The sequence below is a fragment of the Oryctolagus cuniculus genome, chromosome 1 (assembly GCF_051225735.1).
Source record: "Oryctolagus cuniculus isolate XC-2025 breed Fujian yellow rabbit chromosome 1, ASM5122573v1, whole genome shotgun sequence".
Lineage (NCBI taxonomy): Eukaryota > Metazoa > Chordata > Mammalia > Lagomorpha > Leporidae > Oryctolagus > Oryctolagus cuniculus.
This window is the reverse complement of record NC_142867.1, coordinates 177,702,236-177,717,753: the sequence shown is the minus strand read 5'-3', so window position 1 is coordinate 177,717,753 and position 15,518 is coordinate 177,702,236. Positions and strand designations below refer to the sequence as shown.

The 15,518-nt window shown below is 34.2% G+C and overlaps 1 protein-coding gene across 9 annotated transcripts in view; it reads left to right on the top strand.

Annotated features, from left to right (window-relative positions):
• ZDHHC21 (zDHHC palmitoyltransferase 21) overlaps positions 1-14,651 on the top strand; it is an 81,483-nt gene extending 66,832 nt beyond the window's left edge. For 4 of the 9 annotated variants that reach the window (XM_051857808.3, XM_051857814.3, XM_089317239.1 and 1 more), the window contains 2 exons: positions 213-256; positions 14,372-14,651. In XM_051857808.3, the coding sequence (XP_051713768.3) occupies positions 213-256; positions 14,372-14,633 (306 nt within the window). In that variant the 3' untranslated portion in view covers positions 14,634-14,651. Of the gene's footprint in view, positions 1-212; positions 257-575; positions 2,784-14,371 lie in introns of those variants that run through there. The other 5 variants (XM_008254680.5, XM_070052334.2, XM_070052335.2 and 2 more) reach the window with 2 other exon arrangements.
• The last annotated feature ends 867 nt before the right edge of the window (positions 14,652-15,518 follow it).

Below are 15,518 nucleotides of genomic sequence, written 5' to 3'. Positions count from 1 at the left end.
TTTTTGTGAGGTTTTATCTTCAAATATTTTTGGCATAATGTTTCTTTTTCCAAGGAAATTCCAGCAGTGTATATAGATCCTGTAAAATTGTTAGCATTCAAATATGAACTGCTTACATCTTCATAATATTCTCTGAATAGGATTATAAAATTATAAAGTGTCAAATAAGATTTGATAACTTACATCTGAGTATAATTTTTTATTTTTAATAGGATACAACATCGATTGAAAAGATGTCAAACTGTTGTGAAGAAATGTAAGTATGAAAGTAGTATATATTTAAAATTTGAAATGCTGGCCACATTTGGGAAATGTGTGCCTATAGTAGAATGATAATAAAATAATGGCTTTTTCTTGGTGCCTTGTCTGAGGCGTGAGCTAGATAAGCATACCCTAGTCCTGCAGTAGGGGTCTTCCAGCCATGATAGTTTTCCAACAAAATAAATACTGATCTTTCTTGTTCCTTGTCTAAAGTAAGTTAAATTATTTGTCCTCAGAGTACATCAAAAGAGATTTGCTACTGTGTTGTTGACACACATTCTGTTAATCCTGAGACTTTTCCTCTGCTTCAAAAGTTGCCCTAGGTTGATTGACGACACAGCTACAATATCTGCTATCCCAGAGTTGAAACTCAGCTGCATGCCATAATGAAAGAAAAGCTGTATTTGTGATGCTGGGACACAATTCATCAGAGTCCAGTAATGGATCCCCAGCCAACCTGTATTGTTTTAGCTGACTGAAGTGCACCATGGGAGTGCTGTCTTTCACTAATAATGCTGTCTTCTGTAGATCGAGGCCCCGAAAGCCATGGCAGCAGACCTTCTCAGAAGTTTTTGGCACTCGTTGGAAGATCCTGTGGTTCATTCCTTTCAGGCAGAGGCAACCACTGCGAGTTCCCTACCACTTTGCCAATCATGTCTAAACAGATGGATGGTGGGCACAGATGGGTCCTCCATGCTGGAAATGCGTTACAGGTTTTATGATAATAGAACTATGACAGTCTTCAAGTCAATTAAAATCCACCCACCAATCTTAGGCATCATAATGTGCCCCAGGCTTTATTTTAATAGTGATCTTGATCCTGTTGTGGGACTAATGCAAGATCTATATTTAAGTTTTAAAGCATGTTTACTTTCAGATTAGCTTTCCACGGGGATTTCTTTAAATGCTTTTGTTAGTAAACTCAAAAGGCAGTGATTTGGATGAAATAATTGTACATAATTTCTTTTGGTACTGACAATGTTACAGATTTTAATTTAAAGAAAATCTCAGATTTTAATTTAAAATCTTCATTTTTAAGTAGTACTAACAGATCTGGATTGAATTCTTCGTATTTTACAAATGTTTATATACCTCCTTACAGTAGATGTAAATTTTCTTTTTTCAAATGCAGCATAAAATACTTAATACTTCCTCTTCTATGTGCTGCAAAAACTGTAGCATAGGAGTGAACAACAGCAGGGAGAGCCTTGTACTGTTTTCTCATTTTTTCCTTTACCAGAACCAAAATAAAAATATGACTAATATAAAACACCAACTACCTACCTTATTATAAAGATTAAATTTTTTGCACATTAATTTTCTCACTTCTTTTCTCCTTATTGTGGTAATTATTGATTGTTGTTAAAATATCTGTTCCCAGAAGAAATTTGTGAACAGTGGGATGGTATTCCTAGTTTACTGTAAGATTTTAATGAGCAAAAAGTCTAGAAAATTTGCAATAATTTGACAGTTACTTTTTCTAGTGTAGTTATATTAGAAGGCATAATTTTTCTAAATGCTAGTAAAACTAGATAATATATAATGTACAATATGAAGAGGAGGAATATTGTGCTTCTGAAAAAACATACTTTTTACTTTTATTAATCTGGTAAATCTAAAATTATACATTGAAGGTTTATAAATAATAGATATTGGTCAGTTTGTTGAAATTTTATTTATAGGAAGTTATTCATAAGTTGCTAACATTTGTATACTATAGTCACTGAACTTAAATGAAATTTTAATTGGCCAGCAAGAATTTGTGTTGAGAGACCTTTTGTTGGAAGGTACTATTATAAAATGACCTTAAAATAAGAAAATATTATCTGTATTTATCATTAGACTTGCATAAATTTAAATTGCTAATAGTGATGGTCTCTTGGAAAGCATAGAACATATGTGTGAAAACACATTCAGTATGCTTTGAAAAAAAATTAAGCTTTCAATTTTTTTCCATGAGAATACTGCAAAATGTCATATATCTTTTTTAAACATTTATGTACTCACAGTCTTCCTTGAAGAGAAAATTGAAAGAATCTCCTGTATTCATATTTCCCTTTTAGTGAGTTTTGAAATTAAAGAATCATCCCTGAGAAATAATGAAATGAAAGGTTACCATTTTCAGCAATTATCTATACTGTGGTTAGTTCTCTCAGAAATTGTAAATATCATTGAAAATATTCTGAAATAATAGTGTAAGCTCTTCTCAGATACTAATACCATGCTTTTCATGTTATTATTATAGTGCTTTATTGCTTAAAACCTTAGAAGGGGCAGATGAAAGTATTTATTGGTGCATAGGAAATTTAATATAAGAAATATATTTATAAAACAAACACAAATTATTGTTTGTGTCTAGAGAATGGGTTGAATTTTGTACAGGGTGACCAAATTTGGCCTTGTGACAGAACTGTTAAAAGGAAGTAATGTATAGATAAGGTAGGTCGGTTATTAGTTGAATGCCTGATGTTGTATACCTTCGTTTTGAATAAAGACGTTGAGAACACAGCAGAGCATGTGAAGACGCCTCAAGAGCTTTATGGACATGTTTATACTTCACGTAGTAGCAGTATCTGTGTTCAAAGGCACTGGGGAGGTCTCTCCCACTCTGAGGCTTCTAGGACACATTTTATTCCCTTCTTTCTTTTTATCCTTCCTCATCCTAATCCATCTGTACCCGGTCCCTGTAATTGGGCTGCAAAGTAAGGCACTAGACAAGCATATGCTTATCTTGTCTGAATGGCAGAAATGCAACATATCAGTATATTTACATAAGAGTTTATGTTAAAGTATATCGATATATACTTATATTGTGATTTACAGTATTCTCAAGTTAGCACACCTAACCCTGCCATGGGTTTTGTAATTCTTGAGAGGACTGGAGAGAAACCCAATGGCAGTTTCCTAGGCATTACATAAAGTCTGGTGTTCTTTCTGCGCCCTCTTTTGGCTAATTGGTGTAATTATACTGGCTCTTGAGATTCACTACCCCATAAGTAAATTGCAGAGCCAAATTCTGAACATATCAGAGGTACAAACTTAGGAGAAGGATATGTACAAAATATGGAAAATTTTATGAAGATGAACATGTTACTATTTATGATATTTATAATTCATAAGAATGTGGTTATTTGCTTCACTTAGTATGTCATTATACTTTTTGCTATGAATCACAAGCATGTCAGATCAGTATAAGCCAATATAAGCCATTTCATACATTTTTTAAACATTAGTTTAAGTAATAATCTTAATTCCTTAAGATTAGAAAAGTTGTTACTCTCAAATTACCACTTTATTATAAAGCATAGAAATTATTATAGTTACACATTGGCAACCAAGTATCTAATATGTTTTACTGAATATCTAAAAAATACATTTAGGTTTTTTAAATTTCAATTCTGGAATGATTTTTTAACTGACTATTGCCTCGAAAGTAATCAGAGATTAATATTGATATACTTTTCTTTGCTCTTTTTAGACTTTCTGTCAGAATTTATCTATAGCTTTAGAGATAGTCGGTTTATTTCATATTCTGGATAGCCATGAAAATAAATTAAGATGTTGAGCATTAGAAAAAAATCATGAGCAGTGAGATTACTGTTGCAGTCTATTTATTGAATGGAAGTATTTATTTCTAAAAATCCATTTAATTTTAGGCAAAATATCTGCAAAAAGATACCTTTGCATCAAGAAAATAATTAATTGAATTTCTACATAGGAAAGGTTTTTGCCTAGATACCATAGATTACAGTCTCTGAATAAGCATATTTGTTGTTGTTTTGTTCCAACAATGTTTATGGGCACTGTATTGGTGCAGGATTGCAGACAAAGATGAACTGAGATCAGAGCTTGGCTTTCAGTTTAAGAGCCATTGGTGCTTTGTAACCCAAATGTAGTTTAAAAATATTAAGTTAGCTGGTGTTCCATTATGATATAAATACTTTTTTGCTTAAGAATTGTATTAAAATATTTGTGATTAAAAACCATTTAAAATTATAGGTAACATTAATCTCAAGTACACTTAATTTACAATAGCATGAAGTAGAGTACATAATAAGCATATATATAAAGCTCAGTATAACAACTGAATTAAAACTTTTGTAAACATTACCATTTGTGTATTTTTGCTAAGGCATAGAGGTATTTTTCCTTAACAGTGGTGGCTGATTGTAACTATTCTTTATTAGACTGTCAAGCCACTTACGTAAAAATAACTAGTTGGAGATTTCTTACTCAGATGTATTAACTCCGAATGCTGATCATGAAGATTTAAGTTGGGACAACACTTTGAACAAGGAAGTGTGAACTGATTTAGAATATGGTCACGTGATTTTCTGTGTTAGATCATGGGGCAATTTGAGTGTTCTGACATTTGTTGCTATAAAGTTACAATGTGTCCAGCTATGGTTTAGTATGACATTAATTTTCATTAACAGAGCTGCTAGTCTGTGACTGCTTCTCTCGTGCTTCATGTGTCTAGATAACCTAGCTCAGGTTTACAACTGTAATTGCTTTGTTAAGTAGGTTTTTGGCGTGGCTTCTAATACACGTAGATAAAGCTAGAATTTATTTGGTAAAGCTTATACTTACAGATATTAAGTAGTTTTCTAGTAGGGACAAGTATTAGATTTTCACCTGATTCTACTACTGTTGCTTTTAAAAATATAAGTATTGGCAAGTGTAGTTAGTAAGTTACTTACATTTGGTCTGTTCTGCTTGCTAGTATATAATTAACGAGTCAATGAGTAAATTATTTAATGGCCATGTTTGTTACCTTCCATCCTAGGACTCACCTCTGAACATATCTAAAATTGCAAATTTCACTATGATCTGTATTTAGCCATCCTCAATTAAATTCTTGGATACTCTACAGTAGAACCTGAGAGTAGTAGTAGAACCTACTTGCTTAAAACATTTTGAGCCAGTGTTGTTATTCTATACACTAACCAATATTTAGCTTTTCTGCTATCTTTGGTATGATGATGATTTATTTAACTTTAGGAAGGTTGACTTTTCTGACTTTTTAAATTATCATTGTGTGACTTTTATCAACAACGTTCACCACATATTCGTTCTTCAAATGTTGTCATACTGCCCACTAGTGCTAATTTGAGACAAAAATAACAATGGTACTTAAAATTTTTAAATAATTGGTATTACTGATGTTTTTCATTACCATTATCTTTTTTACTGTTATAATTTGTAATATCCCTTAGCCCTTATCCACCATATAGGACAGGTACAAGTGAGTAGTGAGTAGCCAAAATATTGGATAGAGAATTGGGTGCTTTATGAAGTTGGAGAGAAGGCTGGAGGGAGCCTAAACCATCAGCCATCTCCGCAACAGAGTTGATTGAAGCAGTTCTGTGGCAGAGAACATGCTTGCTGTCATCATTCTAACTTTGTCTCTTGTTGGTACCGTTTTACTCTAAGAGTTGTTAATGCATGTAAGAATTTAGTTTGAGTTATTTAATCTAAGAAATTTATATTGCTGATTCTCTTTAGCTGTTCAGATGCCATTAAGAAATTATTTGAAATTTAAATATCATAATTGTGCAGTGCAGTACCATGTTGACTTGAGGTGTTAAGATTAGTGTAAAAAATGTCATTATTTAAGGCTGAGGAGAAATGAATAGGTTGCCCAAAGTTTAGGAAAACTGGGGCCTTTTCTACTGACTCTCTTATTGCAAAGAAAGGATATTAAGTGTTTTTTGGAAGTTTTGTTACCAGAGGAGGTATCAGCAATTGAAATATAAAGGCTGGTTTTCATTTTAACAGTTAGGGTATTTTGGAGTTTTTGATACTGTGGAGGGCTCCATTTTTCTTGGTATTTTGAATACCTGTAACATACAGTGTCGTGCTTACCACAGTTGTTCAACTCTCTGATCTTTTTGGTATTGATAGCTTTATATAAACGAAGATTCAGAGAAAACAGCAGCAACAAAAGGTGTGCTTCTTTTTGTGGCTTTGTCTACCTGATTGATAAATACAGGGTTTAATTGTAGGCTGTTAACTAAAGGAAAAGCATGTCTGCGTATTGCAAGCTCTGTGTCCTTGCCAGTATGCATGGGAGATATTTTAACCTATGGTGCCTGAAGAGTGTTTTACAACCTCAACAACTAAAGCATCCTGGTGCTATTGACCTTAGCATTGAGTGACATTTTTAATTCCTGTACCAAAGAGTTACTTTTGTTTTTGGCTGACAGAGATTTTTCTTTTCACATCTTTGTGTTTATAAAGTAGAATTTAATGTTACTAAATTAAGAACTGCTGCCTCCGTTTAATCTGTTTAAATGTCTCTCATTTAGACATTTTTTTAGTTAGGTTAGAATGGGTTTTAATTTTGTATTTTAATATAGCTTGGCTACTTTAGAAAATAGTTTAATAGGCTGAAATTACAAAAGATAATTTAAGCATTTTTCACAAGTTTTTTTGTTTTTTATTTCTGCAACAATGAATAAAAATTAAAAAAACTCAACTTTTATGTCTATAAATGACTATACATAGTTTACTGGGCATTTTTAATTACTACTGAAACACAATGCTAAATGATAGGTTAAGGATCCATCTGATCACAAACCACAAATTCTGTCTGTGTGTCTGTGTGTGTGTGTCTGTCTGTATATGTATCCCTTTCTCAAGAGGCAGTGCAAATGTACCTTGATTTAAGAAACAAAACTGCTCATAGAAAATTGAACTTTAGCACATTAAAAAAGGAAATAGATGGCTGTATGTAATGAAAAGTCACAGTAAAATTATTTTAAAAACTAATTATTTTGCTTAATGATTCATTTTCCAGAAAAAGGAGGAAAACACCCTTTAAATGTACTTGGAATTGTACATGTGTTGTTCTGACAGGTTTACTCTTCTGGCTCCCCGATTTCTCCCCTAAACTCTCAAAACATGTATTTAATGTCTTGAAAAGTACAGCAAAAGTAGTTAATCATTCCGTCAAGAAGGTAACCGTGTGTGTGTGTGTGTGTGCGCGCGCTGGGAAAGTTGACAATCACTTTTGAAAATGTTTTGCATTACTTTTAATGAGCTAAAATCACTCTTCCCTTAAATGTAGTAGATACAGTATATGGTTTTGCAGTGAATTCTGAATGGAAAAAATAAGTCTGAAGCTTACCTGAAATGTGACCTCCAGTCATTTGAATTTTGTGTAGAAATCCAGATGGATATGTTATTAAAGGTGAAAGCAATAATTTGTTGGAACGCAAATAGGAGGAAATACCATTATGTCTTTCTCTAACCTGCCAACAATATTTCCTAAGTTGTGTTCCCACTGTAGTGATTCTAAATGTTTTGGGTTGTTTATATGAAATTTAAATTAATGTGGCTGAAATGCAGTTATTTTTCAAGTTATTGGATAGTAGAGAATTTACCAGTATCTACTGTCACCCAGAGCTGAATATTACAAAGAAAAGGCAAATGCTACTTTAGTATACACAGACGAAAGCCAATTAAATGATACAACAAGAAAAAAATTCCACCACTGTCAGAGATACATGGCCAGGTGAGTTTCAAGTGTGGGTGAAGGAACTAAAACAGCCTCTTGGATATACAGGGTACACAGGGAGCATGCCATCTGAGCATACTGTATGTCCTTGAAATTAGTCTTTAAGAAGTCTGGCCAGCAAGTTTAACAAATAGGCAAAATGTGTTAGAGGCTTCTAAAATTTTGTATCAATCTCAAATTCTGACTAGTATTTATGCCAAAATGAAAATCTTGTCTTGTTTTTCAATGGCGGTATGCTCCAAGTGCGACGTGAAGATCCTATTTTTAAATTTGTTGGCTAGTTTTCCATTCAGTTTATAATATGTGTAAATCTGAGTGCCATGTTGTTTTACTATTTTTATCTTGTCTTTTCCCTTAAGAGAACTCAGAGAAAATCTTCACTAGCATTTCCAGTGCTAATGTTAATAAGGAAATAGTCATTGAGAGATGTAAGAATAGATTGAGAGGAGGGAGGAAAATGGTGACAATGGCAGGTGGGAACCATGTATCTTGGATATAATTATTTAAATGAAAAACAAACCATGTGTCTACCTTAAGAACAATGTTGTTTTTAATTTATTGTAGTGATTTAGTTTTATTCATGTATTATTTCTATATTCTTTACAGATTATTTTAATTTAAATTGTGGGATTTTTACTTGTCTTGAAATGTATTATGTACTGTATTTTTAGAAATCTTATTTTTAAATAAATATTTTTTAAAAAAGCAAGACTGTTTTTCTTTTTCTACCTCATTTATTAAAATTCCATATCCTGGATTTGAGCACTACCAATATGATGAACCACTTTTCTTTTTTTATGTAGTTTGATTATTCATAATTAGCACCCTTAGCTTGTTCTTCCATTATGACAAATTGCAATAAATGTTCAAGAACTAAATACACATACTAGGATTGAAATTTACAAACAGTATTCCTAATTAGGCACACTTATTTTAGGGATGGCTCAGATGTCTAGATTCAGTCACCCAAATTATTTAATATCTATTGTGCTAGATACTATTTTATGGAAGTATTTTTTCTTTGAGGAATAATAAAATGCAGAGACCTTAAGTTTACATCTAGACACTAAGCTCTAAGGGTATTTAATGAGACTTTTGCTCTTAATGAAGTTGTATTCTAAGAATACTTAATAACTACTTGTTGACAAACCTCTTAGGGCTCAACTAAGTGCTTCTACTTGTACATAAAAAGAAATCACACACAAAAAAAGTGTGTTTAAGTTAGTGTGAATCAGTCAGAAGTGTCACAGTTCTGAAATGACAATCAATCAGCAGATCTTAGAAACAGAGAAGGAGTAGAAAGTGCCCTGAGACTCAGGCCAGCGCTGTGGCTCAATAGGCTAATCCTCCCAGGTTCTAGTCCCGGTCGGGGTGCCGGATTCTGTCCCAGTTGCCCCTCTTCCAGGCCAGCTCTCTGCTGTGGCCCAGGAGTGCAGTGGAAGATGGCCCAGGTCCTTGGGCCCTGCACCCCCTGGGAGACCAGGAGAAGCACCTGGCTCCTGCCTTCGGATCAGCAGCGGCCATTGTGGGGTGAACCAATGGAAAAGGAAGACCTTTCTCTCTCTCTCACTGTCCACTCTGCCTGTCAAAAAAAAAAAAAAAAAAAAAAAAAGACAAGGACTCTATTTTTAAAGTTATTTCTTAGATTTTTTTTTTTAACTAGAAATGTAATTTTGGCAAATAGTCTCGTTAACATATAAATGATTTGGTAGATTTGCAGTTTCCTTTGTTCTGATTCTAAGCAGTATTTACAATAATGCTTTCTTGGCAATGATAAATTATAGCAGTTCTCAATTTTTTAATCTCAGGATTCCCCTACACATAAAAATTACTGCAGACCCCCCCCCCCCAAAGAATTTTTGCTTCTTTAAACTTTTTGAATATTTACTGAATTAGAAACTAATTTTAGGAGCAAAAAATTGATAATCATTTAAATATAAACTCATTAAATGGTAAAATATTTTAATTTTGAGGCCCATTTTATGTTTCTGCAAAGCTCTGTCACATCAGCCTTCATAGAAGAAAGTTGGATCTCATACTGTTGCTGCATTTAATCAGTAGCATTGTTACTTTGGTTGAAGTAACTAGAGAAATGTGGTTTAATGGAGATCATGTAGTTGGAGAAGATATTTTAATCCTCTTCCAGTAACTGCATATTCTTCAATTGATGGTGCACAAAAACTTAACAAGTAATGATTTTTTAAAATGTTTTTAGTTGCAGTTTGTAACCAGCAACAATACCAATGAGTTTGCATACTAAAAGAATTAAAATCCATTGATCTCTTTTTCATCTATAAGTTCTCTTAACCATACAAAATAAAATGCAATTCGTTAAAATTGCTACTCATTTTGTCAGTGCAGTGTTGGAAAGCTATAAAGTTCGTATTTTTTAGAATTTTCATTTTCATAAGAAACCCTGAATTTTACCAGTGGCAACCACATACTGTCAGTAATTTTCCTTGGAGTGATTTGTTTGGTTACCTGACTCATTTTTGATAAAATGTTCACCAAATACCCAAGTGTGAAAAAAAAAATTGCCAATTACTGTTTTAAGTATAAAATAGTGCTTCATGAAAAAAGGTGGTTAGTTCAGCTTGCAACTCAAACAGTTGCACAAATGCTTTTCCTCACTGGTAAACAGTCATACTTTGGATTTGCGTTAAGGGCTTTTTATGTATCCCTTATTTTGTTAAACAAAGTATTAAAAAGTGACTCAACAGTTTAATAAGTAATTTTTACTGCATTGTCAAGGTGAAGCTTACTATTAATTTTTAAGCTGATGTCTGTTTGAATCTAGTTAATTTGGCTCTATTTGGGAAGGAGTGCAGTGAAGGAAACTTTTTAAAATAGAACAATATGCATTTGAGACTCGATTTCATTTACTCTGTATTTGATAAGTGAGAAAAACACATTGGCTGCTTAAAAAGAGCTTTTATCAGTATATTCCAATTTCTGAGAACTTAAAATATGGGGGTCCTTGCAGATTCACATTAACTTAGTCTTCTTATACAAAGACAAAAAATAAAAACACATGCTAGTAATATAAGACTGCAAAATCATTTGAGAAGCTGCCAGATATTGTAGATGAACAAATGCATACAAATGCTGCTCTAGGCTGACCAATTACCCATATGAGCAGCAATTATATTAGCGTGCAAGGGCAATTGGAGGGAAAATTGGACCCTGTGGACATCCAGCTGAGCAAACAGGACTGAGGAAGGATAGAGGTTATGTGTTGGTTTGAAAAAAACCAATACATCTAAGCTTACTTAAAAAAAAATATTTGTAAGAGTCACAACACATTCTTTGTGTAGTCTTTGGATGCCTAGTGTTTTTAAATTAATCCTCTTCTGCAAATGAAGAAGTATCTCTGCTCAAGGATCGACATCCAAATAGCAATGCATTTTGCATGTAAGAAAAACCAGAATATTTAGATATGGAACTTGGAATATACAAATCCAACCATTCAGATGCTACTACAGATACAGACTTCAGATGGCTTTAGTGGTAGATTTAACTGAGGCATGATCTGGATGATCTTTATCCACAATACTGAAGATTTATTAATTTTTTTTTAACTAGAAGTGTTCCCTGGATCTAGCCTGAATGTTGAGGACTTTATATAATGTGGAACCTTCATAGTTCTACCTTGAAACTATCAATAGGTAAACCTTGATGAATCAGTAATAAGTATAAAGTTAACAGGATTTATTAAGTAAATTTTATGAGCTGTGTTTCTTTAGGACATGGACCTCATCCCATAGAATAGGTTCATGTTTCAATGCCATCTAGATGTAACCAATATCAAGGCTTTTGAGGTGATCCACACTTGCTATTACATGAGATAGCTTTTGTTTGGTCAGTTTTTAAAATTTACACAAACTTCCTCACAGCCATCCCTGTCTCTTCCGCACTATTTTCTCCATAGCACTCATCACCATCATGTCACTCCTCTTCACATATAATAGACATATTGTTCTAGTTGCTGATGTGTAACATCCCTAAACTTGTAACATAAAACAGTGAAACAACCAGCCATTTTTTATGTCCAAGATTTGATGGGTTAGGAATTCAGAAGGGACATTGCAGCTTGATTCTGTTCCACTGAGGGCTTAGCCATAAAGACTCAAAGACGGTGCAGGGTCTTGTTAACAAGGCCTTCCTAAGGATTATGTATTTTCCTTTATTTCTCAAAATTTTGATAGTTTCCCTCCTTTATATTATGCTTCAGAATCCATTCAGAACTTACAACTCCAATGTAACTTTTTTTAATATTGATGTTATTTTTATAAATTTCTTTGTAATAAGTGTATAGTGGGAAACTAACTACATTGTTTCAGATGGATAAAATCCCAACAGGTAAGACCTGAAGCTATAAAACTCCTAGACAATAACAACAACAAAAATAGAGGAAAGGCGTTATAACATCAGTTTGTCAGTGATTTCCTGGAGGGGATTCTGAACACACAAGAAACACAAGCAAATAGAAGTTGGAATGCATCAAACTGAAAAGCCTCTATACAGCTAAGGAAACAACAGAGTGAAAAGGCAGCATTTAAATGGGAGAAAATATTTTCCAACCATACATCTGCTAAATGAAAATATCTAAGAAACTCTTACAACTCAAAAACAATGACAAAAACAATCCAGTTTAATAATGGGCAAAGGACTTAAATAGACATTTCTCCCAAAAAAGTTAAAATGGCCCATAGGTTTATGACAAGCTACTCAATATTGCTAATCATCAGGGAAACACAAGTTGAAATTGCAGTGAGATCTCATCTCACACCTTTTAGAAGAGCCATTGTATATTTTTGAAGAAGCCAGAAATAACCATTGATGTAGATATGGAATATTGGAACTCTTGTCCACAGTTCGGAATGTAAGATGGTGCAGCCACTGAAAAAGACAGTACAGAGATTCCTTTAAAGATTACAAATGGAAATACAGTCCTGGGATGATCCAGAAATTCCTCTTTTGCTTATTTTCCTTCCAGAATTTGAGTTAGGATCTGGAAGAGATTTTTACACATTGATGTTCAGAGCAACATTATTTACAATAGCCAAGAGGTATAAACAACCTGAAAGCCTATTTGTGGATGAAGAGATAAAAGCAAGGTGACACACATCCTTGAAATACTACTCAGCCATTAAAGTGGAGAAATCCTATCATAGACCCTACCATGCACCTGAGAGCATTATGCTAATAAGCCAGTCACAGACGTGCACTATATGGTTTTATTTATATGAGACATCTTTCTAAAGTAATCAAATGCATAGAAACAAAGTAAACTTTAGGTGGTTGCTATAAGGGGTGGGGAATGAGAATCGCTATTTAACAGACACACAAAGGGATTTCAAAAACTTCATGGAAAATGGAATTACACTTGATCTTAGCCAAAAGGCTGAGAAGCGATATTTTTTTTAATCAATACACAATTATTCTTAAGTGCTGAAACTTAACTGAAAAGTGATCGCTGTTAAATATAAGAGTGGGAATAAGAGAGGGAAGAGATGTGCAACTTGGGACATGCTCAAGCTGACTTACCTCAAATGGTAGAGTTAGAAACATACCAGGGGATTCCAATTCAATCCCATCAAGGTGGCATGTACCAGTGCCATCTCACTAGTCCCAGTGATCAATTTCTGTTCACAATTGATCATAATGATAGACTAAGAACCAAAGGGAGCACATAAACAAGACTAGTGTCTGCAAATACTAGCTGATAGAATAAAAAAGGGAGAGAATGATCCAACATGGAAAGTGAGATACACAGCAGACCCATAAAATGGCAGATGTCCTAAACAGCACTCTGGCCTCAGAATCAGCCCTTAAGGCATTTGGATCTGGCTGAAATGCCCATGAGAGTATTTCAGGCATGGAAAGCCAAGACACTCTGGGAAAAAAAAAAAAAAAAAAGCCTAAATGAAAGATCTCCGCGAGTGAGATCCCAGTGGAAAGAACAGATCATCAAAGAAGGAGGTATCTTTCTCTGAAGGGAGGAGAGAAGTTCCACTTTGAGCATGGCCTTGTCTAAAAATGATCAGAGTCAGTGAACTCAGGGGGCTTCCATAGCCTTGGCAGCTCATGACAAGAGCCTAGGGTGATTACTGACGCCATAAACAAGAGTGTCAATTTGTGAAGTCAACAACAGGAGTTGTTGCTAATCATCTGCACTTACTCCTCATGTAGGATCTTTGTCCTTAGTGTGCTGTACATTGAGATTTAATGGTATAACTAGTACTCAAAAACAGTATTTTTCACTTTATGTTTCTGTGTGGGAGCAAACTGTTGAAATTTTTACTTAATGTATGCTAAACTGATCTTCTGTATATAAAGAGAATCGAAAATGAATCTTGATGTGAATGGAAGGGGAGAGGGAGTGGGAAAGGGGAGGGTTGTGGGTGGGAGGGATGTTATGGGGGGAAGCCATTGTAATGCATAAGCTGTACTTTGGAAATGTATATTCATTAAATAAAAGTTAAAAAAAAAAGGAAAATGGAATTAAAGGATCACTTTTGCAGAGCAGGCATTCAGCCAAACAGTTAAGATGCCCATGTTTTATATTGGATTTCTTGGGTTCAATTCTAGGCTCCAGCTCCTGATTCCAGCTTGCCACCAGTACAGACCCAGAGAAGCAACATTAATGGCTCAAGTATTTGGGTTCATGCCACCTACATGGGAGACCTGGATTGCATTTCTCACTGCAGCTCAGCCCAGCCCTAGCTATTTTGAGCATCTGTGGAGTGAACCAGCAGATAGGAGGTTTCTCGCTCTCGCTCTCTCTCTCCTCCCTCCCCCTCCCTCTCCCTTTTCTCCCCTTCCTCTCCTTCTCCCTTTCCCTCTAAAATAAATGATAATTTTTAAAATATTTTGGTCATTCAGAATTTCACTGCTTCAAGTCTGGAGAAAACAAATCTAACAAGCAGATTAAACTCACAGGGGTCTAAAACAAAGGACAGAGTGATTATTAGAGGACCTAAGAAAGGTGCTGTCCGAACCACTAGGAAGTTTTTTCCATAGAGAGGCAAATAGAAACTGACAGGAGGGGCCTGATAACAATTAGGTGGGCTAAGGCCTGGCCAGGTATATTTGAGGTCCAGATCTTTCTCTTCATGTGGGGTACTGGAATAGACATAAGGGAGGTGTGAAACTCCTTAGAGAAGGCGCCCTGCTGACTTCCATTACCTAGTTGGCCTGAGAGGAGAGCTGCTCCCCCTCTGGCTGCAGCCACTCTGGCTGGAGGTCTCTGACTCTAACAAATCTTAAATCTAAAAAATAAATAAATAAATAAATAAATAAAATATTTTGGTCAAAAACTTTGAAATCTATGCAGTGTTTCATTATATGCATTTTCCATGAACTTTTTGAAGTAGCCTCATATTCTGAATACAAGGTCTTTATCAGACAAATGGCAGTCTGTGGCTGTCTTTTAATTTTCTTAGTGGTATCTTTTGAAGCAAAACATTTAAATAATTCCAATTTTACAAGCAATTATGCTTTTAGTACTATTATTTTAGAACATTTTGCCTAATCTAAGGTCATGTTGGTTTTCATCAAGAAGTTTTGTAGTTTTAGGTTTTACTATTAGGTCTATGATCTATTTTTAGTTAATTGTTATATATAGACTGTTTTTCACCACTGAGTTATTTTGGCAAATTTATTGATAGTCAGTTGATCTTCAAGTTTATTTCTTGAATTTGAATTATTTTCCATTGTTCAACACACAGCTATTCCA